Below are 17,498 nucleotides of genomic sequence, written 5' to 3'. Positions count from 1 at the left end.
GTCCACACTTAACTACACCGGCATACACACCTTACATCGGATTGGTTACTCGCTTACATACTTGCTTACTTGCTTACTTGCGTACTTGATTACCACCCACTAAATTAATTCCCAACACGAACGCGGAACAGGTCACACGCAACTTACGTTTTTACAATCGCTTTAGAAATTTTAATACATCACCATTTTTTATTTTATCCAACTCTCATATAATACTTTACCTCAATATATCACATTCATACTTTTATATTTTTTTAAACCAACATGAACGTCGCTTTCATCTTTCATCTCAACATTAAAGATGCAAAGTACCTTGACATTGAGTAGCAATGGCTGCATCAAAGGAAATAAAATGAAAACTGGATCAACCGGATCTTTTAACAAAACTTTCGACGATAAACATGAAACATTTTTTTCTTTTTTTTTTTATAATATTTCTATTATAATGAATATGAGGAAATAAATCCCTCAATGACTGCACGTAATGCAATGATTAGTTGTCAGCAAGTGACGTTAAAAGTCATGGCCATTAAGCAAAAATTGTCAATGTGAGATGTTTATGTCCGGTATTTAAAGTTTAAGACCAAGACTGGGGACAAAAAATAATAATGATGATAATGATAATAAAATATTGACACGGCCTTTACTTTCACCGTCGAACAAGGTCTAGGACGTTGGTCTGTATATATTTTTTCTTTATTTGTCTATTTATTTGTTACTTTGATTTTTTTTTTTTTTTTTTTTTTTTTTTTTTTTTTTTAGGATAATCTGATTTTTTTTGAGAATACTTTTGATGGCGCGGTAAAAAAAAATAATAGTCATAATGATAATGATAGTGAGTAGAGTTAAGAATAAAAATGAGAATGAAAACAAGTTCTCACGTTGACGTACGTAACGACAGAATAAAATAAAAATGTATGAGAAATTTATTTATACATTTACGACAATTATCTCATGCGAAAAATAATAAAAAAAAACTACCTCTTCACTTTCTCCATTTGCCGTTACAACAATTTCAGGAAACTATATTCGGTAAAATTTATGTGTTTATGCTAATAATTATGATGATTGTATATTTTTTTTGTTTGAGACTTCCTTAGTATAAAGAATTTTATTTTTAACGAAATTTAGTTAAATATTTAGCGAACTTGTTAACTCTTTAGCTTGAGCGGCGCATGAAATTTTGGATAATTTTAGAAGCCCCCAGTGATTAAATTTGTGGAAAAATTTTGAAAAATTAGTGAGCTGACCTTCTTACCCCGAAAACAATATACGAAATTCCTATCACAGGATATTAGGAGACATCGCGACTCTCCCTGGGTCTTGAGATCGGAAATAATAATTTTCGCGCCAAATTTTTAAAAATTGCAACCTAAACATTATCTTCCATATTTGAGGAATAAAATAAAATGCACAAAAAGTGATAAAAAAATAAATGAATTTTTATTATACTAATGCAAATAAGGAACTCAAAAGCATGGCAGTGAAATCGTGATTCATAGGTGCTCAGCAATAATGAGTATTGTCATGCTCAGATTGGCTCATAGTTTCCGGTAAACTATCATCTTAAAATTATAACAATTAATCGCTTTTGCTTAATCGATAGACCTCGAAAATGAACTTTCTTATATCAGTTAACAAGATGTCCGACCATACGCGTTCATATTACCGCCATTTTGCCAGCCGCCCAGCCAACGCCATCTACCACCTAATTTTGATACTTCCCGACCATCCCAATGGTAAGATTTTGAATCGGGATTTAATTGGTCTTCAGATAATAAGCTCGGATTTCAAAATTATGAATTTTTATTTTTCTACTGGCGGGAATATAGATTTTTAATTATAAATTATCAATTATAAGTCATTCATACTTTTTGATTTCTTGGAAGTAAATGTCAATGACATCTAGAAGTAGTGACCAAAAATTTATCAATAGAAAAAGTCAGTTGTTGTTTAGTAGATTCAGTAGTCAATTAAAAAATGTGGCATGAAACTGATTCATCAATTTAGATAATTGTTATATATTACATATTTATATACATTATTATGTAGTTTTTTAAATATTTATCCTATTATTTATTGCAAGCGTTGTTTATGTTGATTTAAAAATTTATATTACATTAGAATAGTAATTATTTAAATAAATATGTGCTTCCATTAATTTTTTACCTCTTGCTATTTATATTTTTATCTCTACTCAGTGATCTAGTCATCTTAACTTTTTTTTTACCCGTAAGTATTTTTCTAAAATAATTTTAAATAAATATTTAGTATCACGTGTATTTTATTGTAAGTAGGTTAAAGTTTGAACTCAAATTTATTTTTAATGAATTTTCTCATTAAGAAATAATCATCCTGATAAAGATTGTTATTTTTTTTTTTTTTATCAACAAATCACTTGTTTAAGTGTTTCATTGTTACGATTTATTTCATATAAAATAATAATTATTGTTCGAGTATTGTACTCGATATATATTTTTCTGGTAGGATAACATATATATGTCAAGAGCGAAAAATCATCGATATTTTTAGATCATGTGTCAAAATGACAAATATATATTTTAAAATTACCTAGTATTGAGTTTTTTAGAATTATAATTTTTTTGAAAATATTTTTATTTGAATTTATTACGATTCGATACATTCAAAAAAGTATTGCGAGGTACTGCGATAAATGGAGTTACAAAATTGAATTATTGTTAAAATTTGATGGTGAAAATCGGAAAAATAATTGACAGCACTGGCATCTAGTGAGTAATCAAATTTTTGCAACATGAGATGTAATGATGATTAATTTTACTGGGAAATTAAAATTTAGCTGGAGAATGGAGAAAAATTTTGGATTTGTTGAGACGATTTGAAAAGTGATAGGCAATTTTAAATAATTTTTCATTTTTTTTCTAGTTTTTAAAAGTAGACCTGGACAAATTTCAAATTTTTTTTCCCGGGTTTGGAAAATTTAACACTAAAAATAAAATTGATCTATAGTTCAAATTTTGGATTCCGAAAAAAAAAATAATCTAGATCTATGGAGATTCAAATTTTTGTTGAAGGATCTATGAAGATCTATGGAGATCTTTTGATAAAATAAAATAAATTATCAACCAAAAGATTCAAAATTTTCTGAGCCTTAAAAAAAAATCACCCAAATTTTAGATCTACTGAGATCTATGTAAATTTAAAATTCAAAAAATTTGATCTTAGTTGATCTTGTGATATTAAAATTATTTTTCCGGAAGTAAATATAAAAAGAGGAAATTTTAAAAAATCAATGAAAGTGATCACGATTTTTTGAAATTAAATTTCTGCAGCTAATTGAATTTTTTAAATTTATGTTCAAAGGTTGTAATTTTTCAAAACAATGGAGTTGACAAACAGCGAAAATTTCAATCGAAATAAATCAAATAATTCCATTGGCCTTTGGGACCTGACTGAAAAAATGATAACCCTGGAAAAAGAACACGATTTTCCGCCAACGTCTTCGTCAATAGAATTAGGAAACTCAAGTGAAGATGAAATCAATAGAAGTAAAAAAATAGATTTCGTATTGGCTTACATGGACGATGGTAATTTTATTCACGCTCAAAAACGCGAAGTGTTTCAAGCGGCTTTGCGTGATCAGGGATTAGAATTGTACCATGAACAAAATGGAGCACTTTGTTTCGTCAAAGTCCACGCACCTCAGGTAATTCGAAAAAAGTTTTTAAATTTCCATTTCAAAATTTTATTAATAAATAAATTAATTGCAGGAAATTTTATGCAGATATTGTGAGATAATGAAACTCAAAATGCCAATTAAATTACTAACGACAGATGATTTCGAGGATAAGCAAACAGATTTACTAGACGATGCGCGCTCGTGGTTTATTAATTTATTCAGTTTCGTGCAGTTGGATCCGGAAAAGTTTCCGAAAAGAGAACGGACACTTTTGACAGAATTCTCACGAGACAAAGATTATTTGTAAGTTATTTATTTATTATTGAATAACAATATCAACTTTTTCAATGCATCTTACCCATAATTTATTTAATATTAGTGTGGATTTTAAATTAGAAATAGTGCCTGTGTTAAATAAACAAATTTTCCGTAGATTTGATGTAGAGAATGAAAATTTTTTCCCCACGAATGTCAGAATTATGATAGTGGAATTTATTTTGGAACGACAGTGTGAGGGCGTACATCGACTTGTAGACAGTGGTTGCTATTCAGCTGCTTACCCACTTCATGATGTCAGTAAATTTTTTTTTTATTCTTATATCTTTGTTGTCAATAACAAATACCCATTCGCTTATTAACAAATTTCTCTAATGTATAGCTGCATAATTATTTTTATTATTTAAATACTCCGCGAAATCAGATAAATAAATTTTTTTCCAACCACTTATACGTGCTAGGGTTCATCCAGAAGACTTATCTGAAAATACTAATATTACAGAAAATTTCACTGCAGTCTGTGTCATTTTCGTAAATTCAAATATAAATTTCATGCATCCTCCATTTTGGCTGTTCATTGTTTCCCTATCAAAAAAATTCACGTGGTAATCCAGCTTAGATTTCCATTGGGTGTTTTTAAATGGATCCCTAACACCGTAACCGAGATATCCAAGTTTCTATAATTTTTTTTTGTATGGGAATCCCGGTATCTAGTTTCTCGCATAGACTTATATAAACCCGTAGCTTCTAAGACCCCCATGCTCCTTATGTAAATCCATAGTTTCCTACACGGATTCCTATGGATTCCCATATAATCTTCCATGGATTTTCTTGATCAGGTATTAATTTATAATTCAAATAACTAGGGGACATATAAACAAAAAGGCACAACCCGAGCTCTATTGTATGAAGAATGGGGAGCAGCAAAAAAATGGCTAAAAATCCAGCCTTTGGATACTATACAAGAGTACTTTGGCGTAACATACGCGATATATTTCGCATGGCTGGGATTTTATACTTACATGTTAATACCAGCAAGTATTGTCGGCTTGCTGTGTTTTTTTTACGGTAAAAATATCAATAATAGTCATTAACAAAAAAGCGACAATTACTTGATTAAATAAATATTTTACAGGCTTGATAACATTGAACTCAAACCAAGTGGCAATAGACGCATGTTCGCCATGGGCAGGCGACGTAATTATGTGTCCGCAGTGCGATAGATATTGCGACTACTGGCGTTTAAATACAACCTGTCTTCTAACAAAAGTTACTCTACTTTTTGACAATTCGTCGACGATAATATTCGCGGCGTTTATGTCATTTTGGGCGGCGTTGTACCTCGAGTTGTGGAAGCGCAGATCTGAAGAACTGATCCACAGATGGGGTCTTGTTGGTTGGGACCAAGGGGCCGAGCATCCACGGCCGCAGTATTTGAAAATGTTGAGCAAAATAAAAATATTCAAGGCGAAAGAAAAATTGAATGCGGTGACGATGGAGAAGGAGCCGCATTTAAGTTTTTGGAAAGTCCGCGTCCCGGCGACGATGCTCAGTTTTACTGTGGTTATTATTTTGGTTTTAACTGCGGTCGCTGCGGTATTTGCAGTAGTTTTGTATCGCATGTTTTTGACAACGACAAATGAAATTTTCAAGGGACTGGAGCTTGATAATACGCAGTACCAAAATTTTGCGATACCTAGCATCGCCGCAGCACTGAATCTTGTATGTAATTAATTATAAATTTTTTTCGATTGATTGACTAATTTGGGGATTTGATTTTTTTCAGGTTTGTGTTTTGATATTAAATTACTTTTACGACTGGGTCGCAGTATATTTAACAGAAATGGAGATGCCGAGAACACAAGCCGAATTCGATGATAGTTTGACCTTAAAAATTTATATATTTCAATTTGTCAATTATTATGCGTCGATATTTTACGTAGCGTTTTTAAAAGGAAAATTAGTTGGGTATCCTAGAAAATACAATCGTATATTTGGCTACAGGTAATTTTTTTTTTAATTATATAAATTTATATGGAATGTATATTTACGGAGTTGAAGTAAATTGTAAAATGAGTCGTGATTTTGAATTCTCTACGAAATTTCCTGTAATTTGAGTACCCACATCGATATATTTAAAAAACAAAAAAAATTGGTTTCAAAAATTTTTGAATGAACCTTTTTTCAAAATATATCGATGTTGATACTCATTCAACGCGAAATGACGTCAGCTATTCAAATACCCTATTCATTTTTACATAAAAAATTTTTCGCTCGATAAAAAAAGGCCTTTTCATCTGATTGATATTTTTTAATTTTTCAGACAAGAAGAATGCGCACCAGGAGGCTGCTTAATGGAACTCTGTATACAGTTGGCAATAATAATGGTTGGTAAACAAGCCGTCTACACCATTATAGAAATGTTATTACCCGTGCTGCTGAAATGGTGGGCTTTGATTCGCATTCACACCGGCCTCAAACGTAAAGACCCGAATATTCCACGCACACGTTGGAGTCAAGATTTCCGTCTAGTCGACTGGGGTCCTCGCGGTCTCTACGACGAGTACTTGGAGATGATAATACAGTTCGGGTTTATTACCCTCTTCGTCGTCGCGTTTCCGCTGGCTCCACTATTCGCTCTCGGTAACAACGTCCTGGAGATGCGTCTCGACGCGACTAAATTTCTACGGCACTACCGACGGCCAGTTCCACGTCGCGCCCGAGATATCGGTATCTGGAAACAAATTCTTGATGCTCTTGCGCGCATTTCCATCACCACAAACGTACGTATTTAAATTTAATCATTTTTATGCTCAATAAATTTATTTATTCTAATTGAATTTATTAATTACAGGCATTCATTATCGCATTCTCATCAAATTTAATTCCACGTCTCGTTTACATGCATTCAGTGAGTCCCGACAAAACAGACGTCGGTTTTTTGAACCACAGTCTCGCTTATTTCAACACCAAAGATTTTCCCGCGCAATTCGCTCCACTTAATTCAACATTTGAAAATGTGACCATTTGCCGCTACACCGAGTACCGGAACCCTCCAGATCATCCCCAGCTGCCGTACAAACGCCCGACTATGTATTGGAAAATTTTGGCCTGGAGGTTTATATTTATTGTAATTTTTCAAAGCATCGTTGGGATCTTTACGATGATCGTCCAGTGGTGTCTCTCCGGGGTGCCGAGAAAATTGCGAGACCGCACAAAACGCGAGGCATATCTCACTGAGCAGATAATAATAGCGCGAGAAGCTGAGAGGGCTAAGATGAAAGCCCGTGCGAGCAGTAGATTCGTCAGCACTGGGAACCATTTGCGTAAACGCTCGATAAATGTTCCAGAGTCAATTGATATTTGAGTTACCAGGTTGTTTTACTCGAAATTTTGATAATTATTTATTTATAAAGTACTTTGTTGATATTTTGTATAAGACTTTTTATGAAAAATATATGATTAATTTTAATATGGATTCGATTGTTTGATTAGGAGGAGTAGAGGTCAATTATTTGCATTATTGTTTACTTGTCTTGGGTGATAGGTCATCTAAGAATATTTGAAAATTATTAGACGTCCGCCAACTTTAATATCATTAACCAGGGTCATGACAGTTTACTGTCATAAGGAGGCAATTCACTTGGGTTCAATCATTCGAGATCTTGGAAATTCATAATAAATATGTATAATTTTGTTTTTTGGACCTATTCGATTCCCAGGAATCAGAATCAACAATACAAGAATATTATTTAGTAATTAATCAATTACTTATTAGAATAATTTTTTAAAAAGTTTTAAAATTCAAATTTTTTAATTTTTTTTTTAATTTTGAGGGTTTAAATGTCAAACTAAATAAAAATACATTCACTGAAGGACAATTCTCACTTAATCCTCAAAATTAGCATGCTAATAATTTTGAAAAAACTTACAGTATCTCAGCTTGTAATGGCGGCAACAAGAAAAATCTTGTTTTTACACTTATTATTGACAGCACAGAATTAAATAAATACACCCAGTTAATTATTCATTTTCTTTTCACTTACCAAATCATAATTAATAACAATTAAATATTTGGTTACTAAGTAATAAAAATCGTAAAAAAAAAAATTAATTATAATTTTTAAATCGATCATTTTTCCCGCACTTTTTTTAACCCCACCACGAAACAAAAAAAATTTATCACTTATACTTGGCACTGATAATTCCAATTTACTTATCAATTTTACATGAAAGAATTTAATTATTTTTGTTCCCTACACTCCGAGTTTAAATAAAATTATTATCACTAGACGTTCATTGGACAGTACCGAGTGTTTATTGGCACAATTTTAAATTAATTACTCCGTGATACTCCGAGAAATAATTAATTATCTAATTAAATTGCGTACTGGGTCTGTCTTCAACTGTCATGGTGGAGGAAATTCAAATTCGAGGCGACGCAGACGCCACAGTGGCGTCGGTTGGAACGGACCTGCGCAGTATAGATCGAGAGTCTTCGTCATGCGCAGTTGCTTAGCACTCAGTCTCTCTCTCGCCTGACTGTGGTCGTCTCGCCACCAAATCTCAGTAAAAATAATTAGTTTTAGTTTATTAATTATACACAACTCGTGTCTCATAGCGTCGAGATAATTTTCAAGTCAATAAGACATGTTCTAAAATAATTGTTCGAGTGTTTCAACAAACGCAAACTTAAATAAATTAAGTTCAGTGTCGGTTTGGTTTCCATTGGCGTCATTGTGTACCGCGTCTGTGTCGTAATTTTAGTACGGGAATAAAAGTAATTAAATGTCGGAATTTATTCAAAATTAATGTCAAAATAATTATTAGAGTTCGATAATTAGTGAGTGATATTGATTTTATTTAAATAGTAAGTGTTTAATTTTAAAGATTAATAATTTGTGAGTGCTCATAAGTCGCGGACTCTGATGATCCTGCAGTTAACAGACAATTAAAAATTTTTGAATTTTTTTTTATCAATAAATTAATTAGAAAAAAAAATGCACATATAGAAAATTTAAAAAACTACAAGTGCAATTTTCTAAATTTTTTTTTTTTTAATTCATTGGTTTTAAAAAATTCAAAAAATTATTAGACATCGGCTAATTTCAGTATCATGTACTTTGTCTGCCTTCAATTGTCATGGCGATAGATATTTGAATTCGAGGCGACGCAAGCGCCACAGTAGCGTCGGTTGGAATGGAACTGCGCAGTACAGAGAGAGTTTTTTGTCTTGCGCAGTTACTTAGTACTCAGTCTCTCCCGCCTGACTGTGGTCGTCTCCTCGCCACCAAATCTCAATAAAAATAATCGGTCTTAGTTAATTAATTAATTACACAATTCATGTCTTATTACTTTGAAAAATAATTAATCGAGTGTTTATATTAACGTGAACTTTTAAATAAATTAAATTCAGTGTCGGTTTGGTTTCTATTGGCGTCATTGTGTACCGCGTCTGTGTCGTGATTTTAATAAGTGAATAAAAGTGATTGAATGTCGGGATTTATTTAAAATTAATGTCAAAATAATTATTAGAGTTCGATAATTAGTGAGTGATAGTGATTTTATTTAGTAGTGAGTGTTTATTTTTAAAGGTTATTAGTTTGTGAGTGCTCGTACCAGTATGGGAAGCAGTTGAAGTGGCGGCAAACGTGAGTTAATTCAAAATTCTTCAGTTTTTTTTTGATAAATTTATTTAATTTTTTTTCAAACAATAATTAATATGATTATGAAAATTATTTATAATTGGAAAATTTTTTAAATTATTGATTAATTGGCAATTTCATGATCTAATTATTATCCTGTCTGCGAAAAACAAATTTAATTACTATGTAGGTTTTAATTGAATAGAAAATTTAATTTTATGCGACTTTTTATTTTCCAAAAATTAACGTAGGATTTATTATTTAAACTTTACAATTATTTGAAGAGGCAGGTAATTTTTTTATGACTATAAATGAATTCGTGAGATTCAAACTGCCCACGCTTTTATTAGAAACTGCGCGCGCAGTTACAGCAGTCGATATGTACGTTCTTTAGCGATTTGAGACATAATCTATGCATTTTTATAAATAGTAATCGTAACTTTTTTCTATTCACAATAACTTCCCACAAAATAAATGTTTTCTGTATGTTATGCTGTCCTCTTGTAAGAAAATTACGAAAATTCTTCAAAATTTTTTTTTTTTTGCTTAAGGGAAGAATGTCTCATTTTTATAAAAAATTGTCTGTAACTTTTAGTCTGTTCGAAATAATTTAACACAATATAAATATTTTTTGTTTATTATGGTGTCCTCTGGTAGGAAAAACCGGAAAAAGTCCCGGGAAAAATTTATTTTATGAGTTTTGACCCATATGAGGATGGCTGAAGATGGGTGAGGATGAGGCTGTCCATGTCTTTCTATAAAGAGTGGCTCGTAACTTTGCTCCTGTTGGGAATAACCCATCACAATATTAGCGTTTTTTGTTCATTGTGATGTCTTCTAGTAGGAAAAGCCATAAAAAGTTTTGGGAATAATTTATTTTTTGAATTTAGACCCATATGAGCGTTGGTGGACATGGGTATAGGTGATTCTCTATAAAGAGTAGCCCGTAACTTTGCTCCTGTTGGGAATAACCCATGACAACATTAACGTTTTTTGTTCATTGTGATGTCTTCCAGTAGAAGGAACCCAAAAAAGTCCTAAAAAAAATTAATTGTGTATTTTCTGGCGCTAGGTCGAGAAACGACATCTTTGGGAAATTTATTCATATTATGCACTTCTATGGCTATCTCTACTTTGTTACGTTGTATTTCCAGTTTGTTTTTGCTAACTATTAGGCATTTAAGTGAATTTCATTACTTCTAGTTATCAATTCGTGGCTTTGGTTTATAACTGTCCAGCGAATTTCTACGAGTACCGCTAAGGCTCGTTGGTCTAGGGGTATGATTCTCGCTTCGGGTGCGAGAGGTCCCGGGTTCAAATCCCGGACGAGCCCTCGTGAAAATTATTTTTTTTCCCGCAATAAAAAAGAAAATACAATTTTTTTTTTCATGACTATCGATTCTCAACTATTTTAGAATGTTTTCTATCATAAAAAACAAAAAATCACATCTTAAGCAAAACACATCACTAAATAATACGTTTCTGCTAACAAATAAATGGTCCTAATATATGGACAAATAATTTTTAACTAAATATTCACAAAAATTATGAAAATAAAATTACAATTTTTTTGTTTTCAATTCATTTCATATTTTTACATAAATATTACGTATTTTAAGCAAAACATCAATAGTTTTCCATTATAGTATCATTTAGTAAAGCTAGCTTTTATTCCTTTTCTACCGATTCTTACTATCGAAAAAGTGCGCATGCGCCAGTGAGGATCTTCGTATGAAACTCGAAAATACCCGAAATTCTGATCAGAATAAAAATACTGATCTTGTTATTTTTCTCTACAAAATCACGAAGAAAATAAACCGATTGACTAATTTAATAATTAAAATATCCATAAATAAATCAATAACTCTATTGATTTATTCTTAACGCATTCATTAGTTTTCTGTTTAAAAAAAAAAAAAAAATAAAAAAACAATATTTTGACAGACGTGATGGCTGTTGCTTTTAGTGAATCGAAAAATCACAGTGATCGTGAAAGGTAATTATTTATAATTAAATTACTTAATTATTTTAGAAAATATTTTTTATTATTTACTAATAATTTAATTTTTTATTATTATTTATAATTATTTTCATTCTTTTCATTCTTCCATATGGTTTCCTATCCAACAATGATTCATAACCTAAAATAATACATTATTTATTTTACTGTTCAATTTATTAATTCATATATTTAAATAGTTGTAGTGAAAATAGTAATAATAATAATAATAATTTTTATATTTTTAGGTTGGAGATGAATTAATTTAATGATATTATTATTCAAATTAACGATCACAATTTAAGGTCTGTCATCAATATCAAATAATAATATAAACTACACGAAAAATTTTCAAAAATTCATTATGCTGTACTGAGAAAAAAAATTTGACTAAACTTAAAAGCTTATATGCATATGATAATTCGTTAATTACACTATTTACATATATATACGATTATGACACTTGATCCTATATCTTTTCCCTGGTTAAAAATATTGATTGAAAAGAATTAAGAAGCGGTCACTCCATGCAAACCGTACATCTATATATACAAACAAAAGAATTGAAATCTTTGAAAAGAATTCGAATTTCATCATTTTTAATTTTGATTAATCAATATTTTTAAACAGGATTGATACAAAAATAATTTTATGGCTGCATAAAAAGAATATTACAATTGTCAATTAAAACTCTAACTTGATTTAAATTATTTTGATTAGAAAAAACCTATTCAACTAAATAAATATTTTATAAGCAATAGAGTTTATTTCTAGCACCTGTAATATATGTATTTAAATTTTTACTCAATATATCCATAAATTGTGATCGTTAGAGGTTTGGATGATACTATTATTGAATTAAATTTAAATATTCATTTAATTATTTAATTAATTATTTATTTTAGATGGGTATGCATTTATCCACTTTACATAAACAGTAAAAAGTCTCGAGCAGAAGGCCGTAAATTAACTAAATCGAAGTGCGTTGAGAATCCAACTCACCAGGAGATTCGTGACGTATTGTTGGCAGCCGGTTTGAAAGTTGGTGTGGAAAACAAATTACATCCCAAGGAACGTAGCAAAGAATTGTTGTATCGTGGACGTATACGAGTGCAATTGAAAAATGATGATGGGACTCCAGTTAATTCAGATTATCCTACTCGTGATTCTCTGCTGAATTATATAGGATCAAGTATTCCGAATTTAAAAACACGTCAAGGTAAACAGAGCTCTAGTGAACCTCAGCAGTCTTCTGCGACAGCTAAAAAAGGCAAAGGAAAAGGACGTAGATAAACTTAGATGACTTATTAGATTTTATAAAATAAATATGTCTGTTAAATTAATTATTTAAATGACAAGTTATGATTTCTGATTTTTTACTGTAATTTTTTTTTCATTCATGCAATTTGTACGAGAGTTAATTATAAATTTATATTTATATATATCATATAATTAAATGAATAAAAATATTAATTATAATATATTACTTTTGATTTTAATATTTTTTACTAATGAATTCAATATTTCAGAAATATGAGTCATAAACTCGCTTGCAAGATCTACTAATGCTCACATAAAATTTGATCTGAGTAGATTTTAATTTTTCTCTCGGATATTGATATATATTTAACCCTGCGTATATATATATACTGGCTATGGAGAAACAGTCAGTTTTTTAAAAATTCTACTTTTTCGATTATTTTTCAATTTTTGTTACCATCAATTTTAAACTTTTGACTGGCAACTTCTAATCCATGAAATAGACACTTCAGGAAGTAATTCAGATTTTTTGAAAGCCTAGAAACTTTGAAAACTTGAATTTTTCCTAAAAGACCCAGTCCAGTACGAAAAATCTCTCCTTTCATTCCAATTTCTTAAAAAAAAAAATCCCATAAGTTTTTTTTTAATTTCTTTAATCTATAAATTAATGTAGATCTTAGATCTAAATTTTTTTTATTTCATGATACTTGGATCTACATAGATCTCTATAGATTACAGATCTAAATAAAAAAAAATTCTGCATACAAGAATCTCATGTTTTACAAATCGCTATGAAATCATCAATATTTTTCAAGCGATTTAATAAAATTACATTCTTGACTGATAAAATACTCCAATAGCCATTTCTTTTTATTCGTCTTTATTAACTTTTATATTATTACAATTGCTTCTATACCTACTAACAATAATACATAGCTATAAATTTTTCTTTAATTGCAATGATCCCATTAAACTTTATAATAATAATAATAATAATAATAATAATAATAATAATAATAATAATAATAATAATAATAATAAATAATTATAATTTAAATAAATAATATATTTTTAAATGTGCGAATATTCCGAACTTACGAATTATTCATAAATCACTGAAATAAAAATCAAATAATCGAAATTTAAACTGAATTCATTCAAATTCTAATGATGAAAAAATTCACGAATAATTCGAAAACCAACAAACAGTTCAAATGATAAGATCCATGTAAACTGATCCCAATTACATCTGATCCAACCTATCGATGTCCCAATTACGGGACTGGTGATTAGATTTAATCTTTTTACTTTCAGAATCTATTAAATTGTCGTAGGATCAGTTGTCTTAGACCATTTGTCATTACGAAAACTATAAGTAATAAAAAAAATATATATTTAAAAAAAATTCACCTACAGTTTTTTAAATTTTCAAAAAAATCAAGAAATTTTTAATTGTCTGTTAACTTCTGGATCATCGAATAATTCGATTCAATTGAAACATTATTCACACATACCCAATATTAATATTAATAATGACTTTACAATGATTTAAACTCTCGCTTCATGATCCTACGATTAAAAGTAGGCCGCACAACTCTTCTTGACCTTTCAGTACTGTCATTTGAATTATCATCTCCACCTTGCATCGTTTGAGACTCGTCTATTACTATCACTGTATTATCATTTCTCTCAGCGGATGATACTACAGTTTCATCATTAGACGACCCAAGTGTCGTTAATACCTGGGGAGTGGTATTTTCTTGATTCATAGTATTGTCTGTTGAAGAGGGATTTGCTGCGCCCACCATCATATTAAGCGGCATGTAATTATTGTCAACTTGTGCGCTGCTTTGAAGTCTTTGCAGCAAGGGCTGCAGCATTGAGTTCTGATTTGTTAAAAACTTTTGCAGCTGGAATAAATCGTTGTATGACAATGATTGCAAGTAACTATCGATTTGATAATTGTTATTGGCGTTTCCGTTTGCATATAATGATTGCATGTAATTATAATTATTTGGATACAGGGAATTCATGTAACCGTTTGTTGAAAATGTGTTGTAATTATATGAATTCATTTTATTGTTTTTATACGCTTGGCTTTCCATCAACGAGTTGTAGTAATTACGTTCCATCATTGCTTTGTGCATATTTTCCATCTGTTAATGAGCAAATAAATAATTATTTATTGGTTTACATTGAGAAAGAAATTCAATTGTCATTAAAATTTTTTTTGACTGAAAAAAAAAAGTAATAGCGAATTTTTTTTCAATAATTTTGAACGTCTGTTGACGGAAAACTTCTCCAGTTAAATTTGATTAGCTTTGATATCAATTTTGACAAAAGAATTCACTAATTTTTTTTTTTTAATTTTATTTTATAGTAAATAATTTATTATTTTAAAAATTACTTTAAAAAAAAATTGTAATTTATTTTAAAAAATTTCTTGGGTTAAAAATTTTCTTTTACAAAATGAAGTCAAAATTTTCTTGGGTCGAGCACAAATTTTTCGCGCCAAAAAAATCCTTTTTTTTTCTCTCCATGTAAAGATGATTTATAAAAAATTACATTCTTGTTTTATATACTTACATATTTATTTTTATTTAAATCATAAGGTGACAGAGTTTGCCGAGTAGGAAAAGCGGGAAATTGAACAGGATAATTTTGATTACCACCTTGATATAAATAATTACTTAATAAATTACCAGAGGGTAGGACTGAGGCCTGTAATAGACGATGGGTGTTCCGATGTTCTGGGTTATGGATGAGGAACGTGGGTTTAGGATAATCGTAATGTGGTTCTAGGTAGGTAGAAGGCCGAGGAGTTGGTTTGTACTCCTCACAAGGGTCTTCTATTGGTCGCTCTGTCGTAGGATTACATTCGTCTGGAATTTCTTCGCAGTTGTCTATAATTGTTTTTATTATCGTCGGTTCCGTTGATGTTGTTGTAGTTGTTGTTGTTGGATTGCAATCGCATTTAGATTTTACAATCGGGATCCTTTTTGCCGGACCTCCGCTCAAAAAGTACTGAGCTATACGACATATGTCATCTTTGAAAAAATAATGTAATTATTATTATTATTTTGGAAATTTAGATTTTCAAATTGAATTTTTATTCTTACATGAACCAATACGTCGAGAATTTTGATAGTTGCAACGCGATGGACGACCAGCTAATCCGCGTTTACAATTTATTAAATCCAAGTTCCATTGCCGGGCTTTTCTTTTCATTCGATCAAAACATTCTCCATCTAAAATTACAATAAATTGAATTTAATGAGGGATAGTAAGAGAATAGAAGAACAACTGAAATTTCAAAAAATATTTCCTTGCATTCGCAAAAAAGCTTAGAAAATTTTAGTCCAATTTTGTTGTCTGTTTTTACCGAAAATTATTGAGGAAAAGTTGGAAAAATTTTTCGATTTAGAGTTCTGATGGTAATCCGAGTATTCTATTTTTCAATAAATAAATCTTGGGTTTAATTACTAATGTAATTTACCTTCGTCACTTTCGCCGACGTAACATTCGCAAGATTGATCGACGTAAGATCCAGTTCCTCCACAATTATTGCAAAGCTCCATACACTTCTGGGCATTTATAGCTTCCACATGATCGTAAGCACCGTGACCTGTAGATAATTTATATTTATTTACAAATTATTTTTTGTATTCCGATAAAAAAAAAAAATCTTAGTTTTTAAATGTGCTCCGAAAAAACTTTTTTTAAATTCAAATTTTCAACTAAAAATCGACTCGAAATCAGAAAAAACGGATTGTAATCAATAGAAAAAATCACTGCAACTATTTACTAGCTTATATACTTTGTTCTACTATTTATTAAAATTCACATTTTTCTCTGTAAAAAATTTTTCACTAACCTGTGGAAATAAAAATTGATAACGTGATCGCGAATAACAATCTCATGATTAAAAAAAAAATAATAGCACTGATCAATTAAATATCTATATATTTAATTTATAGACTAAAAGACAAGTAAGACTGATTAATTTTTCACTGACCCGTGGATTTATATCAATTTAATGAGACAATAAAAAATAATGTTAATAAACTTGCTGATGTTTCAGTTTGTAAATATTAATAATAATAATAATTATTATTATTATTTTTATTATAACTATTTTGCAACTACCGAAGCAATTGTCTTTACCTCGCGAAGTAATTAATTTAAACTAGTGTAGGAAGTATTAATAAGCATTAATTGAGTGATTATTACTTGTAATAAGTATTTTATTACATATTTTGTTTCGAAGAAAAATAAATAATGTCGTCATCAAATCTATTGTCAGTAATTGTCAAGAGTAATCAATAAAAGTGTTACAAATAAATTAAGGCTAATAATAAATAATTATTATTTATTAATTTTTTTTTAATCAGTAATTAATTTTATTTATTTAATATTTTTTTTTTGTCAATAATTAGAGTGATCTCATCATTAAGTTGCCAGATCGTAGAATTAAATTTAAATATTTGAATTTATGAAAATTAAATGTCAATAAAATTTCAAAAAGTTTCTATTTAATTGCGTAAATTAATTAGGTCATATTTTATATTGCGATCTTGAAGTTAGCAGACGATTAATAATTTAAAAATTTTTTTTCGACAGTTAATTTAAAAAAAAAAATATACACATGTAGAAAATTTAA

The 17,498-nt window shown here is 29.8% G+C and overlaps 3 protein-coding genes and 1 non-coding gene across 7 annotated transcripts in view; 3 read left to right on the top strand and 1 right to left on the bottom strand.

Annotated features, from left to right (window-relative positions):
• LOC103570826 (anoctamin-5) overlaps positions 1 to 7,939 on the top strand; it is a 28,645-nt gene extending 20,706 nt beyond the window's left edge. Inside the window, exons 1-10 of one of the 4 annotated variants that reach the window (XM_008548701.3) lie at positions 1,975 to 2,232; positions 3,343 to 3,685; positions 3,750 to 3,961; positions 4,092 to 4,230; positions 4,801 to 5,002; positions 5,070 to 5,656; positions 5,721 to 5,938; positions 6,258 to 6,717; positions 6,789 to 7,309; positions 7,430 to 7,939. In XM_008548701.3, the coding sequence (XP_008546923.1) occupies positions 3,362 to 3,685; positions 3,750 to 3,961; positions 4,092 to 4,230; positions 4,801 to 5,002; positions 5,070 to 5,656; positions 5,721 to 5,938; positions 6,258 to 6,717; positions 6,789 to 7,301 (2,655 nt within the window). In that variant the 5' untranslated portion in view covers positions 1,975 to 2,232; positions 3,343 to 3,361 and the 3' untranslated portion in view covers positions 7,302 to 7,309; positions 7,430 to 7,939. The other 3 variants (XM_008548700.3, XM_008548702.3, XM_008548703.3) reach the window with 3 other exon arrangements.
• A 2,901-nt stretch (positions 7,940 to 10,840) lies between these two features.
• On the top strand, positions 10,841 to 10,912 carry Trnap-cgg (transfer RNA proline (anticodon CGG)). Its single transcript has one exon. It is a non-coding gene; the product is annotated as a tRNA-Pro (tRNA).
• Positions 10,913 to 11,307: 395 nt separating this feature from the next.
• LOC103570830 (signal recognition particle 19 kDa protein) lies at positions 11,308 to 13,035 on the top strand. Its single transcript, XM_008548708.2, has 2 exons — positions 11,308 to 11,575; positions 12,484 to 13,035. The coding sequence occupies exons 1-2, from the start codon at positions 11,529 to 11,531 to the stop codon at positions 12,869 to 12,871; spliced, it is 435 nt and encodes a 144-aa protein (XP_008546930.1). The 5' UTR covers positions 11,308 to 11,528; the 3' UTR covers positions 12,872 to 13,035.
• Positions 13,036 to 13,772: 737 nt separating this feature from the next.
• On the bottom strand, positions 13,773 to 16,875 carry LOC103570831 (dr1-associated corepressor homolog). The gene is made up of 5 exons (XM_008548709.3): positions 16,713 to 16,875; positions 16,335 to 16,463; positions 15,958 to 16,086; positions 15,425 to 15,885; positions 13,773 to 14,994 (listed from the first exon to the last, which is right to left on the bottom strand). Exons 1-5 carry the CDS (start codon positions 16,756 to 16,758, stop codon positions 14,377 to 14,379), a joined length of 1,383 nt encoding a protein of 460 aa, XP_008546931.1. The 5' UTR covers positions 16,759 to 16,875; the 3' UTR covers positions 13,773 to 14,376.
• Positions 16,876 to 17,498: the final 623 nt, after the last annotated feature.

Source organism: Microplitis demolitor, chromosome 5, assembly GCF_026212275.2.
Source record: "Microplitis demolitor isolate Queensland-Clemson2020A chromosome 5, iyMicDemo2.1a, whole genome shotgun sequence".
Classification (NCBI taxonomy): Eukaryota; Metazoa; Arthropoda; class Insecta; order Hymenoptera; family Braconidae; genus Microplitis; species Microplitis demolitor.
Note: the sequence above shows the minus strand (reverse complement) of the source record. Positions and strands in the feature narration are given on the sequence as shown.

Coding starts and splice junctions, on each gene's coding strand:
- LOC103570830 (XM_008548708.2), top strand. CDS start 11,529: ATGGCTGTTGCTTTTAGTGAATCGAAAAATCACAGTGATCGTGAAAG. Junction 11,576..12,483: donor AATCACAGTGATCGTGAAAG/GTAATTATTTAT, acceptor TATTTATTTTAG/ATGGGTATGCATTTATCCAC.
- LOC103570831 (XM_008548709.3), bottom strand. CDS start 16,758: ATGAGATTGTTATTCGCGATCACGTTATCAATTTTTATTTCCACAG. Junction 16,087..16,334: donor CGTCGGCGAAAGTGACGAAG/GTAAATTACATT, acceptor TTGTAATTTTAG/ATGGAGAATGTTTTGATCGA. Junction 15,886..15,957: donor TTCTCGACGTATTGGTTCAT/GTAAGAATAAAA, acceptor ATTTTTTCAAAG/ATGACATATGTCGTATAGCT.